Below are 18,992 nucleotides of genomic sequence, written 5' to 3'. Positions count from 1 at the left end.
TCAGCAGTGTTATCAAATAAAGGAGAGTAAAGAAAAGGACTTAAAATTGCCAAAGACCATAGTTTATATATGAGTCAGGGCTCTCCAGACAGACAGAATGATAGGATGTATATGTATACATGTAGAGATACATTCATGAGCCAATTCAGTCAACCATAAACCACACACGGTGGTCACATAAGATTATAATACCAGTGTGTTTACTGTACCTTTTCTGTATTTAAATATGTTTACGTACTAAATAATTACCACTGTGTTACAATCGCCTAGAGTATACAGTACAGAACATGCTGTACAGTTTTGTAGTCTAGGAGCAACAGGCTGTACTGTATACCATAGGTGTGTAGCAGGCTGTACCATCTAGGTTTGTATAAGTATATTCTATCATGTCAAAACAATACAACCGCCCGGCTAGGCACAGTGGCTCATGCCTGTAATCCTAGCACTTTTGGAGGCCGTGGCGGGCAGATCACTTGAGGCCAGGAGTTCAAGTCCAGCCTGGCCAACATGGTGAAATGTCATCTCTACTGGAAAAAAAAAAAAATGAGAAAATTTGCCGGGTGTAGTGGCATGTTCCTATAATCCTAAGTACTCAGGAGGCTAAGGCAGGAGACTCGCTTTGACCCAGGAGGCGGAGGTTGCAGTGAGCCGAGATTGCACCACTGCACTCCAGCCTGGGTGACACAGTGAGTCTCCATCTCAAAAAGTAAATAAATAAAACCTCCTTACACATTTCTCAGAACATATATCTGTCCTCAAGCTACACGTGATTCTACACGAGAGGGAATTCATCAGGAAAATTCGTTTGCTTGATTATGGAGTCTGAGCAGTTCTAATATAGGCTGTCTTTAAGCTGATGTCCTGAGGATACCGGTATCTTGACTGAGCTCAAGGCTGAAAGCCTCAGAACCAGCTTCAGGAGAAAGAAAGAGGAAATTGCCTTTCTTCTGGCCTTTTCCTTTTATCTGAGCTACCAGCTGATTGAATGGTGCCCACTCACATTGAGGGATGATGGTCCCACTCAGCTCACCAACTCACATGTCTCTCTCCTCTGGAAACACCTTCACAGACTCACCCAGAAACAATGCTGCACCAGTTCCCTAGGTGTTGGTTAATCCAGTCAGACTGATACCTAAAATTCACCATCACACCATAGAAATATAATTACACCTCTTTAAGTTTTACAAAAATCCTACTATATGTTAGTTCAGAGCCTGGGTATCCCTAGGAGAAGTTAATTTAATCCACGAGAAAATAAAAAGGCCCAATATCTTTAATGATTTTTTCTCTTCTATTCAACCTAAATTGGTTTAATTGCTGTTTTTTATTTGTTTATTTGGTTGGTTGATTGGTTTTTCTATTTTGTTTTGGTTTTGGTTTTTTATTTTACTTTAATTTTATATTATTTTAAGTCCTGAGATAAATGTGCAGGACGTGCAGGCTTGTTACACAGGTAAACATGTGCCATGGTGGTTTGCTGCCCCACTGTTGTGTCTCTCTCTCAAAATATATCCTAGGACCCTCTAGCCATCTTCTCGTATTTCTTTGGCCAAGGCAGTTTTTCCCACTCTTTCATACTCATTCGGCAGTTATATGAAAGAAGAATAGGAACAACTACAATTTATTCTAGGCCACTTAGAATCAAACCCAATTTCCAGATCCACATTCAGAAAAATGGGAAATTGAATAGATTGGTATTGTGTTACAGACAGGCACTAGGAGTAGAAGGGGTTGTGAGTCATCTAGTCAGTAATATCTACTATAAAGCCGGGAGACTCTCTGTGTGAGATTTTTATTTTTGTTACAGAAGAAATAGTTTGCTGTGCTTTAATGAACACTGTCAAGAGAAGAAACTATAGCTATCATTTATCTCCACATATTCAGAAGCTTTTCATCAACCCAGACCCCAAAATGACATGTTGCTCTTTCTTCCTCAGAAACATGAATTCTGGAATCTCGCAAGTCTTCCAGAGGGAACTCACCTGCCCCATCTGCCTGAACTACTTCATAGACCCAGTCACCATAGACTGTGGGCACAGCTTTTGCAGGCCCTGTTTCTACCTCAACTGGCAAGACATCCCAATTCTTACTCAGTGCTTTGAATGCCTAAAGACAACACAGCAGAGAAACCTCAAAACTAACATTCGATTGAAGAAGATGGCTTCCCGTGCCAGAAAAGCCAGTCTCTGGCTATTCCTGAGCTCTGAGGAGCAAATGTGTGGCACTCACAGGGAGACAAAGAAGATATTCTGTGAAGTGGACAGGAGCCTGCTCTGTTTGCTGTGCTCCAGCTCTCAGGAGCACCGGTATCACAGACACTGTCCCGCTGAGTGGGCTGCTGAGGAACACCGGGTAAGTGATGCCTCTGAAGATGTATTTCTATAAAGGACACATGAAATTCCTGTGGGCCTATTTTCTCGGAGATTGGGTAAAGCCAACTCTGAGTCCCTTTAAGCAACTATCTTTTGGGCTTTCTTAGCTTCAAACCTCTGAGTTTTGACGAAGCAGAAGGGAAACAGAAGAAATGCCATTTACTGGGGACTTATTTGTCTCTCATTCTGGGCCCCCTCCCTATGAAACAGTCTGCATGTTACTTTATTGTCCTCACTGGTGCTTCAATTTATGGCTCTTTTGCAGGAGAAGCTTTTAAAGAAAATGCAGTCTTTATGGGAAAAAGCTTGTGAAAATCAGAGAAAGCTAAACGTGGAAACCACCAGAATCAGCCACTGGAAGGTTAGTCCTGTACTAGTCTACCTTCTCCAGGAACTTATGGTGGGCAAATGGGTGACTCTTAGAATAGGAACTTGATATCAAACCGTAGTGTTTCTGGGAGTCAAAAAAAAAAGAAAGAAAAGAAAACATTGAGAAAAAGTGGCCTCATTTCTTATGTAGAATAGTGTGACTGTTAGATGGGATTTCTAACAAAACCGTTGATGTTACCCAAAGCATGCTGGTTTGTTTTCATACAAACCTGTAGCTATACACCAACAGATACAAGATACTGGGCCATCTCACAGCATTCTATATGTGCTGGTTGGATAAATGCTGGGCATGAGAGTTATTTGGCAGTCATGGAAAGCTCAAGTGAACCTTCTGAGCCTGGGTCAGCATTACTCTGAATGCTGGTGGACAAGTAGTATTTGGAATTGCATGGAAAATTTGAGGCAGAAAGAGTGACAGGGGAAATCTAGGGCAACCATGAAATTAAGAATCTCAACTAATTAATATTGAATACTACATAACATATGATGAGAAAAGTGGTGAGAAATATGGATTTGTGTCTTGAGGGAGACAAGCAAACATGCCCGAAATATGGGAACTTGTATCTAAATATAAGGAGAACTCTGAGGACTTCAGAAAAATATTAAAAATGATTTTCTCTTTGTGGATGTATACTCTGAGGGTATGATAGCTAATAGTAGTGTGTTGAAAAGTATTTCATAAGAACCTAGTCTATGTTGAATATTAAATTAGAAAATTTGCCAGTATAGAAGAAAGAAAGCATCTTTGTCCTCACAAAACGTATAATCCAAATGAGAGGCAAAAATGGTCAACGTGCAAATATGTGCAATACATGATGTGTTCGAGTGTGGTAGGTTCTTTGTTGGAGAATAATCAAGCAGGGAAGTAGAAAAGGACAATAGAGGCCAGAAACTGGAGATTAGTGTCTGATTTTTAAATAGGGTGGTCAGAAAAAAGACTCACTGAAAAATTCAAATTGAACAAAGTCTCGAAGCGGAAGGGGAGCACGAAAGTGTGTATGGATATATGTGTGGACCATGAGTGTGTATACATGTATATGTATATGTGTGTTTGTGTGTTTGTGTGTGTGTGTGTGTGTGTGTAAAATTCCAGTTGGAGAGAACAGTATATGCAGTAATTTTGAGTTTGTGTATATTTGGAGGCCTGGGGAACCACAAAGAAGTCTATGTTTCAGATTGGGTTGACTTAGAAAAAGAATGGAAGGAAATGAATTCAGGCAGACAAAGATGGCCAAATCATAAATGCAGCCTTATTAGGATAGGTTTTGCTGGGCGAAATGCATTTAGCTGGACATGTTAGTCTAAGGTCATTTCACATATAATGAGTTTAAGCAACTTGTTACGTATCTCAGAAATAGAAATAATTATTTCCTTTCTAGTAACTATAGCTCTATACTCCAACTCTTAACCATGAACTGTTCTTACTTTTCCATAAATATGGGTTGGAATAGAGAAATTCAAATTGTGGTTTTTTTTTTTTTATTTCCAGCTATCTTAGAACACTCATTATCTTGAATAAATTTAATGTAATTGGTCAGATACATCTATGTTGATCTTTATGCAGAAAGAAAGGAAAGGAAAAAAATTTGTGGATTCTAAGAACTGGCAAGACTGAGGTTTAAACTATTGGATGTTCGAGAGACAAAAGGAATCAGTGAGATTTAATAGGAGATGGATATATACATTTCTCTTTTGACTAACCCATTATCACTGCAGGATTATGTGAATGTAAGGCTAGAAGCTATTAGAGCTGAGTATCAGAAGATGCCTGCATTTCATCATGAAGAAGAAAAACATAATTTGGAGATGCTGAAGAAGAAGGGGAAAGATATTTTTCATCAACTTCATTTAAGTAAAACCAAAATGGCTCACAGGAGGGAGATTTTAAGAGGAACGTATGCGGAGCTGATGAAAATGTGCCATAAACCAGATGTGGAGCTACTTCAGGTACAAACTCACAATGTGGTTTCAGGTTTTTGAATATTCACATGTTTAAGTATTTTCCTCATGGCTGAAATCCATCTCCCTACCTTTATTTCCATGATGTGTTTCCAAAAACACATTCGCATAACTAATGCTACTTTATTGGGAGAGTATAGCCCCGCCAAGGGATTCTACCAGGCCAAAGATCCCTCCTACTTTATCCACCAGCCACAAAACTTTGTGGAATGGTCAAGGTAACAGCCCCAATAACTATTCCCCAACTAAGTCAATAATACATTTCGGGTTGTCAAACATGTATAAAATAGTGAGTGATTCATTTACATTTAGGTTAATTTGAGGACATGGCAAGATCAGAAGTTTTGGGAATCTAGGCTCACATTAATATTATTTTGGGATCCACTCATTTGGGTAATAGGTTCTGGGAAAGATGACTGAGTAGGTTATTCGAGGTTACCATGGAGCATAGACTCTCTGGGCCTCTTCTCCCTTCACTTCTTTAGAGAATGTCTTCAAGACTCAGACTTTCCCAGGACATTAATTAGTGACAATACGACTGACTGGGTTTTTCGTTACAGAAGAAATAGAAAATGCTTTGCAGAAGAGAAGATGGTAGGGAAATAATATCTTGAGGAACTGACTCCAAATGTCACACTGAACTTAATGAAAGATGCATCTTGTGAACTGCACTAAATCTTTCTATTTTTTTTTTTTTACAGGCTTTTGGAGACATATTATACAGGTGAGAGTGTACCTGGATTTTAGCATATGTTCTTTCACTTTCCACGAATATCAAAGCAGGCTCTACCAAAGTCATGGCATAAATGATTAAGATATTGATACTACTTTATTTCTTTTTTGCATCTACTTTTGTTCCCACACCAGAAAAGACAAGACCACTAAGTAAATAAACACATAAATAAATAAATAGTGAAGTAAAATTAAAAAAAAACATGTTTATTCCTGACTTTGTTTTATTGCTTAAAAGCCTGCATAGGTGAAAGATGAAGTTTTTTTTGTGGATGGTGAGAAAGTCACCAGAGGAAGCAGGAGAGAAGTGGGAGAAGTATTTTAGCAGTGAAAAAGTTGATGATTTGTTGTTCATACCTATACACATATCAGTTAACAGTTCTGAAAAACAGATTGAAAAAACTGTGGAGTGTTAGAACTGTATAGGTCTCTAGGGAAGCTTGTTTCAAAAAGGCAGGTCTAGCTGCCTAGAACAAGTTTCACATTCTTTATCTTGAAAAGGAAGCAGCAGATGCAGCAGTCTCCCCAGAACCCCGCTATTTCAGACAAAGGTGTCAGGGGAGTCTGCCAAGAAGTGGAACTCAGAATTTCATTTCTAAATATTCTCAAGGCCATAAGGCTAAGGAACCTTAAACATTTGGGGCAAAAAATAGGAAAGATCAGACTGAATTCTGACTCAGACTCTCCCACTGTGCTTTAAAATCTGGAAACTGTAAATCGAAATTAATTTCAAAAAGGAAGGAATAATTTTTGAATTATCAAATTTGTGGGTTCAAAGGATTCTCATGAAATGTCTTTTAAACACAAGTAGTGATTTTTATTTATTTTATGGCTGTAGATGTTGTAACTGCAGGTTTTTCCTTGCAGGAGTGAGTCCGTGCTGCTGCACATGCCCCAGCCTCTGAATCTAGAGCTCAGGGCAGGGCCCATCACTGGACTGAGGGACAGGCTCAACCAATTCCGAGGTAAGTCTCCACCCACAGGCAGCACTCCCACTATCTAAATTTTCTTATTGTTAGGATCACATAGGTAATAGTTCACCCTTCATCAAATATTTTACTACTTTATAGACATAAGTGAACAATATAATCATGCAGCCCTTTTGTATCTGTGTCTGTAGAGTCCTATTTATAGCATTAAGATTAAAAGATAGTGAAAAACAAATACATTATGGCCTCATATGTACTGAGTAATGTAATGGGAAAAAGGAGTAGTGTAGCAAATCTAAAAAAGGAGCAAATGGAACAATGCTCAGAATGAAGGTGAGTTATTTAATGTTAAATACAAAATTTTACATTTCTTTGGTGTATTCATTTGAACAGCTAAGAACTGTTCTTTTGGGGAATATAGTTCACTGGAGATTCTTGGGGTTTTTAAATTTTTTTAATGGATATATATTATGTATTTCCAAGAACATTAGTTAATGGGTAAAAATAAAAAGAAATCATTTTGTGAATACAAGTAAAATTACAAACAAAAAGAAGTTCAGTTTAATTGCAATATGAAAAGCTACATGTTAAGTCTAAAATCCAGCTTCAGCCCCAAGCTAGCATGGAGGGCCACAGAGAGACTGGTAAAAGATTTTGCAGAAATCTGCTTTAAATGATCACTTATGACATGTACTTATGGATTTTTATCCAGTTATCTAGAGCAGTTCTTGAGTAACTGAAAATCTTCACATTCTTTCCAAAATGATAGCACTAGTTTTTAAGAATAAGAAACATTTCTAAATAATGATCTTGATAACAGCATAGCATTTAGGGCATATAATGTGCAAATTTTGCTTTGAAAATTGGATTGAAAGAAGTTGGTCTTACATTTGGCTCTCAGTATGTAAGTTTTCAAAACATCTTTAATATCTGTGGTTAGCGTTTTGTTTGTCTTGTAGATAATATTAATCATCTCTATACTTTATTAGAAGTTACAAGCAAAAGTGTCCTTGTGACTTTACGTTTCCTGGTAAATTAACTGCTTGATAGAACAATTTTTGCCTATCTACACATGCCTATGCATGTTTTCTTTCTTTCTTTCTATTTATTTATTTATTTATTTATTTGTTTATTTTGCAGTGGATATTACTCTGCCTCATAATGAAGCCAACAGTCATATCTTCCGATGTGGAGATTTGAGAAGCATTTGTATTGGATGTGACCGTCAAAATGCGCCCCATATCACTGCAACACCTACAAGTTTTCTTGCGTGGGGTGCTCAGACTTTCACCTCCGGCAAATATTACTGGGAGGTCCATGTGGGGGACTCTTGGAATTGGGCCTTTGGTGTCTGTAATAAGTATTGGAAAGGGATGAATCAGAATGGCAATATACATGGAGAGGAGGGACTCTTTAGTCTTGGGTGTGTTAAGAATGACATTCAGTGCAGCCTCTTTACCACCTCCCCACTTACACTGCAGTATGTCCCAAGACCTACCAACCATGTAGGACTATTCCTGGATTGTGAAGCTAGAACTGTGAGCTTCGTTGATGTTAATCAAAGCTCCCCTATATACACCATCCCTAATTGCTCCTTCTCACCTCCTCTCAGGCCTATCTTTTGCTGTATTCACCTCTGACCAGAGATAGATCAGACATGTGTTCATCTGCTGTGGGAACCCCTTCATCCCAGAAAGCCCTCTTCCTTGTGCCTTATCAAACAGGACAAATAGGTTCTGTTTTATGTCTTGAATTGCATTCTAATGTTATTAAAACTCATTTATTGTGTTACTATTAAAGGTGGTAAAAACACTAAAAGTATATGTATTGGTTCTTTATTAATTAATTTTTGAAAAATCATTATTCATGATCATGGCATGAAATATATTCTCTGTTTTTTTTTCTTTATTTCTGACTGCCACTGAGTGAAATAATAGTTGACAGACATGTCTGAATGGAGTTAAAATCAGTGGAAGAGAGTCGGGATCTTTAGCTTCATGCAAAATCTTGGAGTGAAGTGTTAATGATAAATGGGAAATGTTGTTTTTCTTTCTCTTTATCTAACTATATTGCACTTATCCATCATGTTTCATTGTACTAATCTAACCTTTGAGTTAATATCATTTGACCTTCCATGCTGGGCTTCATTTTGGAATTCTCACCACATATATAAATAATCCCGCATTATTAGTGTGCTCTTCTACATTGAAATACACAAGGTGATCAGAACAATGCTGGATTAATTGAATTTTTTTAAAAAAGTAACTAAATATTGACTCCTACCTCAAAACACACAGTCAATTCCAAATAGATTCAAGTCCTGAAGATTCAAGTCCTGATACAATATTCTCATAAGGATTTCTTAACGAGGACAAAAATTAACAATTAAAAAAAATTAGTTGGTTTATATTCATGAGGACTTCTGTGTTTCAAAAAACATGATACAAGAATTGAAATGCAAACAATTAGTGGAGAAAGATATTCACCCGAACATATATAAAATAAAATGCAATACATGTGCATGATGAATACTTAAAATGTATTTTAAGTATTTTTCCAGATTCTTCCAGAGTGGCCTAGAAGAAACTCGGATGGCAGAGTCAATGATGAGATTAGCTGTGGAAATGGGAAACCGTTTTTTGGAGGATAGTAGTAATGCTGTGAACTTATGAAAACAACCAAGTATTCAGTAGCAACTAAAATGTGTCTCCATAACGTTATTTTACAGATGCGTATCTGAAATCTGAAATTTGGGAGAACATTCAACTAGTGTTCTCTAGTGAGAAAATACAGCTGGAAGGAAGAAGGGAGGGAAGATGAAGGAGAGAGAAACAGAATGCATTTGAGAGAAAATGTTATGTAGACTAAAATAGAATACTGCAGATACCACGACAAAGTGGTTAAATTGTGTCTTATGGAGCAGAAGTGGCAGAAAATACCACAGTGAAGAGATTTACTATTGGATTGTTAGTTCTGGCTTGTATCCTATCAATGTTGTGGCTTCTAAACACCTCAGTGCTCTACTTTGATCCATGTGCTAATTACCAACCAACACTCTGCCCCCTCTCCCAGATTCTTTCATCATTTTAAACCTAATCTAATTCTAATCCAGCTGGTCACTGTAACAAATGTAATCATCTAAGAATTTAAAAAATATTTTTGATGAACTAGTGAATATACCTCATTCTCAACAAAAATACTGTTTGAGAGGAAAAGTCGATGGTATTTGCAACCATTTAAGTGCATCCACACATGCAGACATATACATATATATGTATGTATTTATGTATCTGAGTTAATTGCATTAATTAGAGTGGCTACCTGGTTTAGGATTACACTGGGCTTTGCTGATGAAAGAATTTGGAATCTTGTTTGGTTACCCTGTAATACCTATATGAATATATTAACCCTGTAATTTTACTACTGCCGAAGCTCCCTTAGATGTAATCAAGGATGATTGTATAGGGATGTATATTGTTGCACTCTTTCCAATCATGAAAGAGAGAAAAATAAATATACAGTAACGTGGAAATTGTTTAGAAAATTAGAATGCATTTTACTAAACCCTGTAAGAACCAACACCACCTATATGTGTTAATATATTGATACTAACAGATTTTCTTTTATCTCTTACGTGACTATAATTCCTACTTTTCCACTAGTATTTTTATTATGGACAGACACAGTATTTTATTATGGATGGATATAGAAACAAAAATAATTCCCTCTACAGAGGGTATAAAAATTATATATAATCATATATATTATATGTATTTTGTATTATAGGTAAATATTTATATATTTATATTATATATAAAATATATTATATACAAATCTTTATATATTTATATTATATATAAAATACATAATATACAAATATTTATATCTTTATATTATATATAAAATACATAATATACAAATATTTATATATTTATATTTTATATAAAATATAAATATACAAATATTTATATATTTATATTTTATATAATATGTATTATATATATAAAAATTATATATCTATAATATAGGGACTCGATTAGTTTCTGCTAGTGTGAAGACAAGTCATATCATGTCTAGGGGCCAGGATGATAGGAGCAGTCAGAGGATTTCTTGCATTGTGATGAGTGAATATAAGTTAAACGAGCCACTTATCTGTAGAACTGATAGCAGGATAATGGCTAGGGTTACTTCATATGAAATTGTTTGGGCTACAGTTTGTAATGTGCCAATTAGTGCATAATTTGAATTTAATTGCTCTTCCTGATCATAGAATAGAGTAGATGGCTAGGCTTGATAAGGTTAGTAAAAATAGGAGGCCTATTTTAAAATTAATTAGAGGATCTGGTATAGGGATGGGGGTTCACAATAGAAGAGCGAAAGAAAGGGCCAGGGTTGGAACAATAATATAAAGGTTAATAGTAGATGTTGAGGGCCATAGGGGTTCTTTGCTGAAAAGTGTTATTGTGTCAGCGAATGATTGAAGCAGTCCCTAAACGCTTACAATGTTAGACCCTTTGCGTAGTTGTACGTAGCCTGAGTTTTTGTTAAATGAGTGATTTAAAATCAATACTGATAATAATGATAATTATTATTAAATAGTTATATTAATGATAACAATAAAATTATTAATACTAATTATTAATAATGACTGATATTAACAATTGATACTGATCTTATTAATTAGAAAACAATAATATTAGGTACCAATAATTAATATTAATGTTAATAATATGAAAACTTTTTGTTAGCAATTATTTCTCAATATTGATACTGGTAATTAATGTTAATGTTAATAATAAATGAGTAATAATTAATAATAATATTACTCCTAATACCGCAGTGCGTGTACACCCACCTATGATATTGTTCCTAATGTCCAGGGAGGGAGAGAGCATGGTATTACTTTCAATATTGCAGTAGGTGTACACCCACCCGGTGATATTGATCCGAGTATCCAGGGGGTGGTGTATGACGTTACTCCCAATATAGCAGTGGGTGTACATCCACCCAGTGATATTGCTCCTAATATTCACAGAAGAAGAGAATGATATTACTCCCAGTATCGCAGGGAGTGTACACCCGTTCTGTGATATTGTTCCTAATATCCGGAGGGGGAGAGGGAGATATTACTCCCAATGTTGCAGGCTATGCACACCCACCCTGTGATATTGTTGCTACTAATATCCAGGAAGGGAGACGATGATATGATTCCCCATACAGCAGCAGCTGAATACCCACTCTGGGATATTATTCCTAATATCCATGGAGGGTAGAGGCTGATATTACTCCCAATGTCGCAGGGGGTGTACATCCATTCTGTGATACTGTTTTTTATATTCAAAGGCGGAGAAGTTGATATTACTCCCAAGATCACAGAAAGTGCTCAAACCCGTGTGATATTATTTCTACTTCCAGAAGAAGAGAAGATGATATTACTCCCCATATCGCAGGAGGTGTACACCCACTCTGTGATATTTTTCCTAATATGCAGGGCGTGAGAGGATAATATTATTGTTAATAGCGCAGGATGTGTATAGCCCCCCTGTGATATTGTCCTTAACATTCCAAGGCGAAGAGGATATTACTGCCAATTTTGCAGAAAGTGTACACCACCCTAGTGATATTGTTCCCATGATCCAGGAGAGAAGAGGATGATATTCCTTTCAGTATCACATGGGGTGGGCACGCCCCCAGTGACACTGTTTTGAATTTCAACGTGGGAGAGGATGGTATTACTCCCAATATCACAGGGGATATAAACACTTCTTTGATATTGTTCCTAATATTCAGGGGTGGAGAGCATGTTATCACTCCCTATAGTTCAGAGGGTGTACACCAATCTGTGATATTGTTCATAATTTCTAGAGGGGGCATGATATTACTCACAATACCGTAAACACGCTGTGTGTCCACCGTGGGTCATGATATCCAGGTGTGGAGAGGAGGGTGATATTACTCCCCATATCGCAGGGGGTGTCCACCCCGCCTGTCACACTGTTTCTTATATGCAAGGGGGAGAGGATGATATTACTACCAATATCAAAGACTTGTACAGCCCCCCTTGTGATATTGTTCCTAATATCCACGTTGGGAGAGGATGATATTACTCCCAATATCACAGAGGGTGTACACCCCGCCTGTCCTATTATTCCTACTATCCAGAATAAGAGAGAATGATATTACTCGCAATAGTGCCGGGGTGTACAACCCCCTTGTGATATTGTTCCTAATATCCAGGGAGGGAGAGCATGATATTAATAACTCCCAATATCGCTATGGGTGTACACCCACCCTGTGATATTGCCTCTAATATCCAGGGGGTAGAGTATGACATTACTCCCAATGTAACAGTGGGTGTACATCCACCCAGGGATATTGCTCCTAATATTCATGGAAGGAGAAAATGATATTACTCCCAATATCACAGGGAGTGTACGCCCCTTCTGTGATATTGTTCCTAATACCCGGAGGGCGAGAGGATGATATTACAGCAATATCGCAGGCTGTGTACACCCACCCTGTGATATTGTCCCTAATATCCAGGAAAAGAGAGGATACGACTCCCCATATAGCAGGAGGTGTAAACCCACCGTGAGATATTGTTCCTAATATCCATGGAGGGAAAGAGCCCGATATTACTCCCAAAATCTCAGGGGCTGTACATCCCCCCTGTGATATTTCTCTTAATATTCAAAGGCGGAGAGGATGATATTACTCTCAATCTCGAAGAAAGTGTACACTCCCGAGTGATATTGTTCCTAATATCCAGAAGGGGAGAAGATGATATTACTACTCATATCGCAGAAGGTGTACACCCACTCTGCGTTATTTTTACTAATATGCAGTTTGGGGAGAGGATAACATTGCCAATATCGCAGAGAGTGTACACCCGCCCTGTGACATTGCCCTTAATATTCAAAGGCGGAGAGGATGACATTACTCCCAATATTGCAGAAAGCGTACGCTTCCCATTGATATTGGTCCCACGATCCAGGAGAAAAGAGGCTGATATTACTTTCAATATCACAGGGTGTGTACACGCCCCCAGTGATATTGTTCCTAATTTCAACGTGGGAGAGGATGATACTACCCCCAACGCTGCTGGGGGTAGAAACACTCTCCAAAAAAACTCTGGGAGTAATGTCATACTCTACCCCCTGGATATTAGGAGCAATATCACAGGGTGGGTGTACACCCATAGCGATATTGGGAGTTATTAATATCATGCTCTCCCTCCCTGGATATTAGGAACAATATCACAAGGGGGGTGTACACCCCGGCACTATTGCGAGTAATATCATTCTCTCTTATTCTGGATAGTAGAAATAATATGATAGGCGGGGTGTACACCCTCTGTGATATTGGGAGTAATATCATCCTCTCCTGATATTGTTGTTAATATCCAGGGTCAAGAGGATGCCATTACTGCAAATAGTGCAGAGGATGTACACCCTTCTATGACAGTTGGTAATCTCCAGAGGCGGAGAAGATATTACTCACAATAACGTAAACACGCTGTGTGTCCACCGTGGATTGTAATATCCTGGGTGGAGAGGAGGGGTAATATTACTCCACTACTAGGATTTTACCTCTGCTGCCCCTCTTCGTTAACACCCTGGGACATTATTTTCCATATTCTAGGAGGATGGCACTACCAAAATCACAGGGGGTGTATACCCTGCTATATTATTCGTAATATTGTAGGGGAATGTTCATCCTGATGTCACAGGACTGTACACACTGTGATATTATTCACAATACCCTAGTGGGACATTAATAATAATGTCACAGTGTGTGTACTCTTTGTGCTATTATTTGTAATATCCTAAGGGGAGGTTACCTTTATTGTCACATGGGGTGTGTTCCCTTTAATATTATTTGTAATGTCCTAGAGGGATGTTTCTCCTTGTGTCACAGGGTTTGTCCACCTTATCAAATTACTTGTATAATCCTTACAAGATGTTACTCCCTATATCACAGGGTGTGTACACTCTGTGATATTATCGTAATATTCTAGGGAAATGTTACTTTTAATGTTGCAGAGGGTGTACACCTTGTGAAATTATTCGTTATAGTTTTGTGGGATGTTACTCCTAATGTCACACGGGGTGTACACACAGTGTAATATTCTATGGAAATGTTACTTGTAAATCACAGGTCCTGTACACCCTTTAATATTCTTTGTAATATTCTAGGAAAACATTACTCTGAATGTCACAGGGCATATACATCCTGTCATAAAATTTGTAATATCCTAGCGGGAGTTCACTACTAATTTCACAATGCATGTACACCCTTTGATGTTATTCGTATTATCCGAAAGAGATATTACTACTGGTGTCCCAATGCATGTACATTCTCTGATATTATTCGTTATATACTCGGGGGATGTTACTTCTAATGTCACACAGGGTGTACTCCCTGTGTTATTTTTCATAATATCCTAGGGGAATTTTACTTTTAATAACACACGGGGTGTATACATTGTGATACTATTTGTAGTATTCTAGAAAGATATTACTCCTCAGGTCACAGGGGATGTACACCCTGTGATATTATTCATACTATCCTAGGGGATGTTACTCCAAATGTCACAAAAGGTGTAAATGCTGTGATATTACTGGAAATGTGTCAGGGAAATGTACTTGTAATGTCAAAGGGCATGTACATCATGTGTGCACAGCCCCTGTGATGTTCTTTGTGATATTCTCCAGGGATGTTAATCCTAATATTACATATGTTGTTAACTATGTGTGAACACCTTTGTGGTATTATTCCTAACATACTGGAAGGATGTAACTCCTAACATCACATGGGGTATACGCCATGTGTGTACACATTCTGTGATATTATTCATAATATCTTAGTGAGATGCTCGTAATTTTACAATTATTCACGTAATATTTTAGCGAGATGATACTCCTAAAGTCACAGGAGGTGTAAACCCTGTGATATTATTCAGAATATTCCAGGGGGATGTTACTCCTAATGTCACAGGTGTGTATACCCTGTGATATTATTCACACTTTACTCATGAGATATTACTACTAATGTCACAATGTGTGTACACCTTCTGATATTATTCGTAATATCCTGGGAGGATGTTACTCCTAACGTCACAAGGGAGTACACCCTGTGTTATTATTAGTAATATTCCTGGGGGATTTTAATTTTAAAATCGCATAGGGTGTCAACCGTGTGATCTCATTCGTAATATCCAAGGAAGATGTTACTCCTAATGTCACACGTGGTGTACAAACAGTGATTTTATTTGTAAGGTTTTTTGGATATGTTACTCCTAATATCACAGGGGCCGTACACCCTGTCATATTATTCGTAATATCCTAAAGAAATATCACTACTAATGTCACAGGCAGTGTATACCGTGTGGTATTATTCCCAATATTGTAGGGTGATGTTACTCCTAATGTCACAGAAGGTGTTCACACTCTGATAATATTAGTAATATCCTAAAGGGATGTTACTACTGATGTCACAACACGTGTACACAATCTGATATTATTTCTTATATCTTTGGGCGATGTTACTTCTTATGTCACAGGGGGTGTACTCCCTGTGATATTATTCATAATATCCTAGGTGGATGTTACTTCTAATGTCACATGGGGTGTATCTTTTGCGATATTATTCATAATATTTTAGAAAGATGTTACTCCTAATGTCACAGACGGTGTACACCCTGTGAAGTTATTCCTAATAGTTTTGGGGGCTGTTACTCCTAATGTCACCCGTGGTGTACACGCAGTGATATTATTCGTGATATTTTATGGAAATGTTACTCCTAATATCACAGGGGCTGTACATCTTGTAACATTATTCATAATATCCTAAAGAAATGTTACCTCGAATGTCACAGGGATTATACACCATGTGATATTGTTCCCAATATTGTAGGGGGATGTTACTCCTAATGTCACAGGGGGTGTTCACAGTGTGATAATTTTCATAATATCCTAAATGGATGTTACTGCTAATGTCACAACACATGTACATCCTCTGCATTTGTTCGTTATATCCTTGGGGGAGGTTACTCCTACTGTCACACGGAGTATACTTCCTGTGATATTATTCATAATATCCTAGGTGGATGTTACTCCTAATGTCACAGGGGCTGTATATTTTGTGATATTATTTGCATTATCCAAGAAAGATGTTGCTCCTCAGGTCACAGGGGATGTACACCCTATGATATTATTCGTACTATCCAGGGGACATTACTCGAAATGTCACAGAAGGTGTACACTCTCTGATATTACTTGTAATGTGTCAGGGAAATGTACTCCTAATGTCACAGGGCATGTACGTTATGTGTGCACACCCCCTGTGATGTTATTTGTAATATTTTCGAGGCATGTTAATCCTGATATTACATATGCCGTTATCCATGTGTGAACAATTTTGTGGTATTATTCCTAACATACTAGAAGGATGTAACTCCTAACATCATATGGGGTATAAGCCATGTGTGTACACATTCTGTGATACTATTAATAATATCTTAGGGAGATGCTACTCCTAATTTTACAAGGTATGTACATTATGTGTGTACACCCCCTCTGATATTATTTGTAATATTCTAGGGGAATGTTGCTGCTAATGTCACAGGGGGAAGACACCATGTGTCTTACATACATATTACATTTTTACACTACTTTCCAGGAGTCAATCAATTTTGCCAATCAATTCATTATTCTTGTTGCCCAAAAGGGTAGAGATAATTACAGATCACAGATCTGTCTAGCATTAGCTAAGGACGTTTTATTACAGAGACAGATGCATGTGTGTGCCTGCACGTGTGTGTGTGTGTGTGTGTAATTCAATCATAAATCGAAGGTTTAAACGTTGTGTGGGTGGAAGATAATGCGTTCTGGCTCCTGGCTTCAGAGTCCCATGTGTATTGGGAGAAAAGAGAGTCAAGCTGGGAAGAATCGTAGCCCTGTGCCCTCCAGAACTGCAGCATGCTTGGGAATTGTGAGGCTTCCTGCTTTCCAGGAGATTTTGGAACTAGGAGGATGTCACCAGTGACTAGCACAGTACCACCTTCCTTACATCTGCCTGTCATCCCTCCTCAGGGCATCCAAATGTGGCCCTCTCCTTAACTCCTTCCTCTGCTTCTCTTCTCACAACCCCGGGATCTGAGCTCTCTCTTTACCTGTGCACAGTATCTACTTAGGGAAGCCCCAGCACCTGCTGCAGTCAGGGCTGCAACCCTGAGCTGAGTCTAGTAGAAATTTTGTGAACTAAAGATACAGCAAGAAATGTAAATTAGTGCACCCACTATGGAAAACAGTCTGGAGATTTCTCAAAGAACTTAACACGGAGCTACCTTTTGATACAATTATCTCATTACTGAGTACATACTCAAAAGAAAATACATCGTTCTAACAAAAAGACACATACTCTCCTATGTTCATGGCTGCACTATTCAAAATAGCAAAGACATAATCAACCCAGGAATCCATCAATGGTAGACTGTATAAATAAAATATGGTACATATACACCATGGAATACTATACAGCCATAAAAAGAATGAAATCATGTCCTTTACAACAATGTGGGTGGAGCTGGAGGCCTTAATCCTAAGCAAATTCATGCAGGATAGAAAGCCAAATGCTGTATGTTCTCACTTACATGGGGAGCTAAATATTGAACACACGTAGACATCAATATGGGAAAAATAGACTCTGTGGACTACTTGAGGGTGGCGGGAGAGGGATGGCTTGAAAAAATACCGACTGGGGGCGGTCTCTACAGCCTGCCTTGCCTGTCTGTCTCTGGGATCGCTCCTCCTCCTGCTCCTCTCCTGCTCCTGTTGGGCCTTGTGACCACCTGGTTACCTGTATGTAGGCCTCCATTTAGAGTAGCATTGCCACAGGGATGGATCCTGTCACTCCGCACCCCACCCCCAACCCAGTTACCCACCCCTGAGCCCTAGTTCCCAGTTGAGGTCACACAGTGCGAGGAGACCTGCGACCTCGCGGCCCGCTCGCCCAACCCAGAGCCTCTGCCCTGGCATGCGAGGCACCACACCCTCCTCTGTCCTGTGCCGGGACTGAAGGGGCCCCTTCAGATCACAGCTGCCACCACAGCCGCTGCCTCACGCCGGAGGGCATGACACAGGGGTGGCTTTCCCAGCTGGCTGCCACACAGGAGCTCTAGATGCTTAGCCAGCGCCGTGGAGAGACCTAAAATTAAGGCACGACTTAACAGCTTATTTTGTAAGAGAAAAGCTCAACCCAAAGGCAGATTGTTAGTTTGGACTTTATTGCAAGCAGAACTGCTATGATGTGCTTTTAGCACTGAAGTGAGTTCCACCCTAAGAACAGAAAGTGGCTTCTCTGCTTTCCGTCCCAAGCACAAGTGTATTCACCTTGCAGACTTGAATCACTGAAGATGTAAGTCAGCTGTTACTCTCATTTTGGGAGACATCCTGTGGACAGCATGAAGACTGTCCCTGATCAAAGTCTTTAGTAAGCAGGAAGGAGTCAAGGTTAAAGAATGTGTTTGCTTACCCTGGACTACAGTATTTTGGAAAACGAACCAAGGCTTGGGTTTTGCTCTGGAAGCCTGTCCTGCCTGCTTCTGTAA

General features: G+C 38.6%; 1 protein-coding gene across 1 annotated transcript; it reads left to right on the top strand.

The window, feature by feature from the left end:
- The first annotated feature begins 245 nt into the window (after window positions 1-245).
- LOC129393440 (E3 ubiquitin-protein ligase TRIM48-like) lies at window positions 246-8,457 on the top strand. The gene is made up of 5 exons (XM_063608231.1): window positions 246-2,352; window positions 2,638-2,733; window positions 5,423-5,445; window positions 6,321-6,418; window positions 7,523-8,457. Exons 1-5 carry the CDS (start codon window positions 1,831-1,833, stop codon window positions 8,020-8,022), a joined length of 1,239 nt encoding a protein of 412 aa, XP_063464301.1. The 5' UTR covers window positions 246-1,830; the 3' UTR covers window positions 8,023-8,457.
- The last annotated feature ends 10,535 nt before the right edge of the window (window positions 8,458-18,992 follow it).

This window comes from Pan paniscus, chromosome 9 (genome assembly GCF_029289425.2).
Source record: "Pan paniscus chromosome 9, NHGRI_mPanPan1-v2.0_pri, whole genome shotgun sequence".
NCBI lineage: Eukaryota > Metazoa > Chordata > Mammalia > Primates > Hominidae > Pan > Pan paniscus.
The sequence above is the reverse complement of the archived record's forward strand: the minus strand, read 5'-3'. Positions and strand labels throughout refer to the sequence as shown.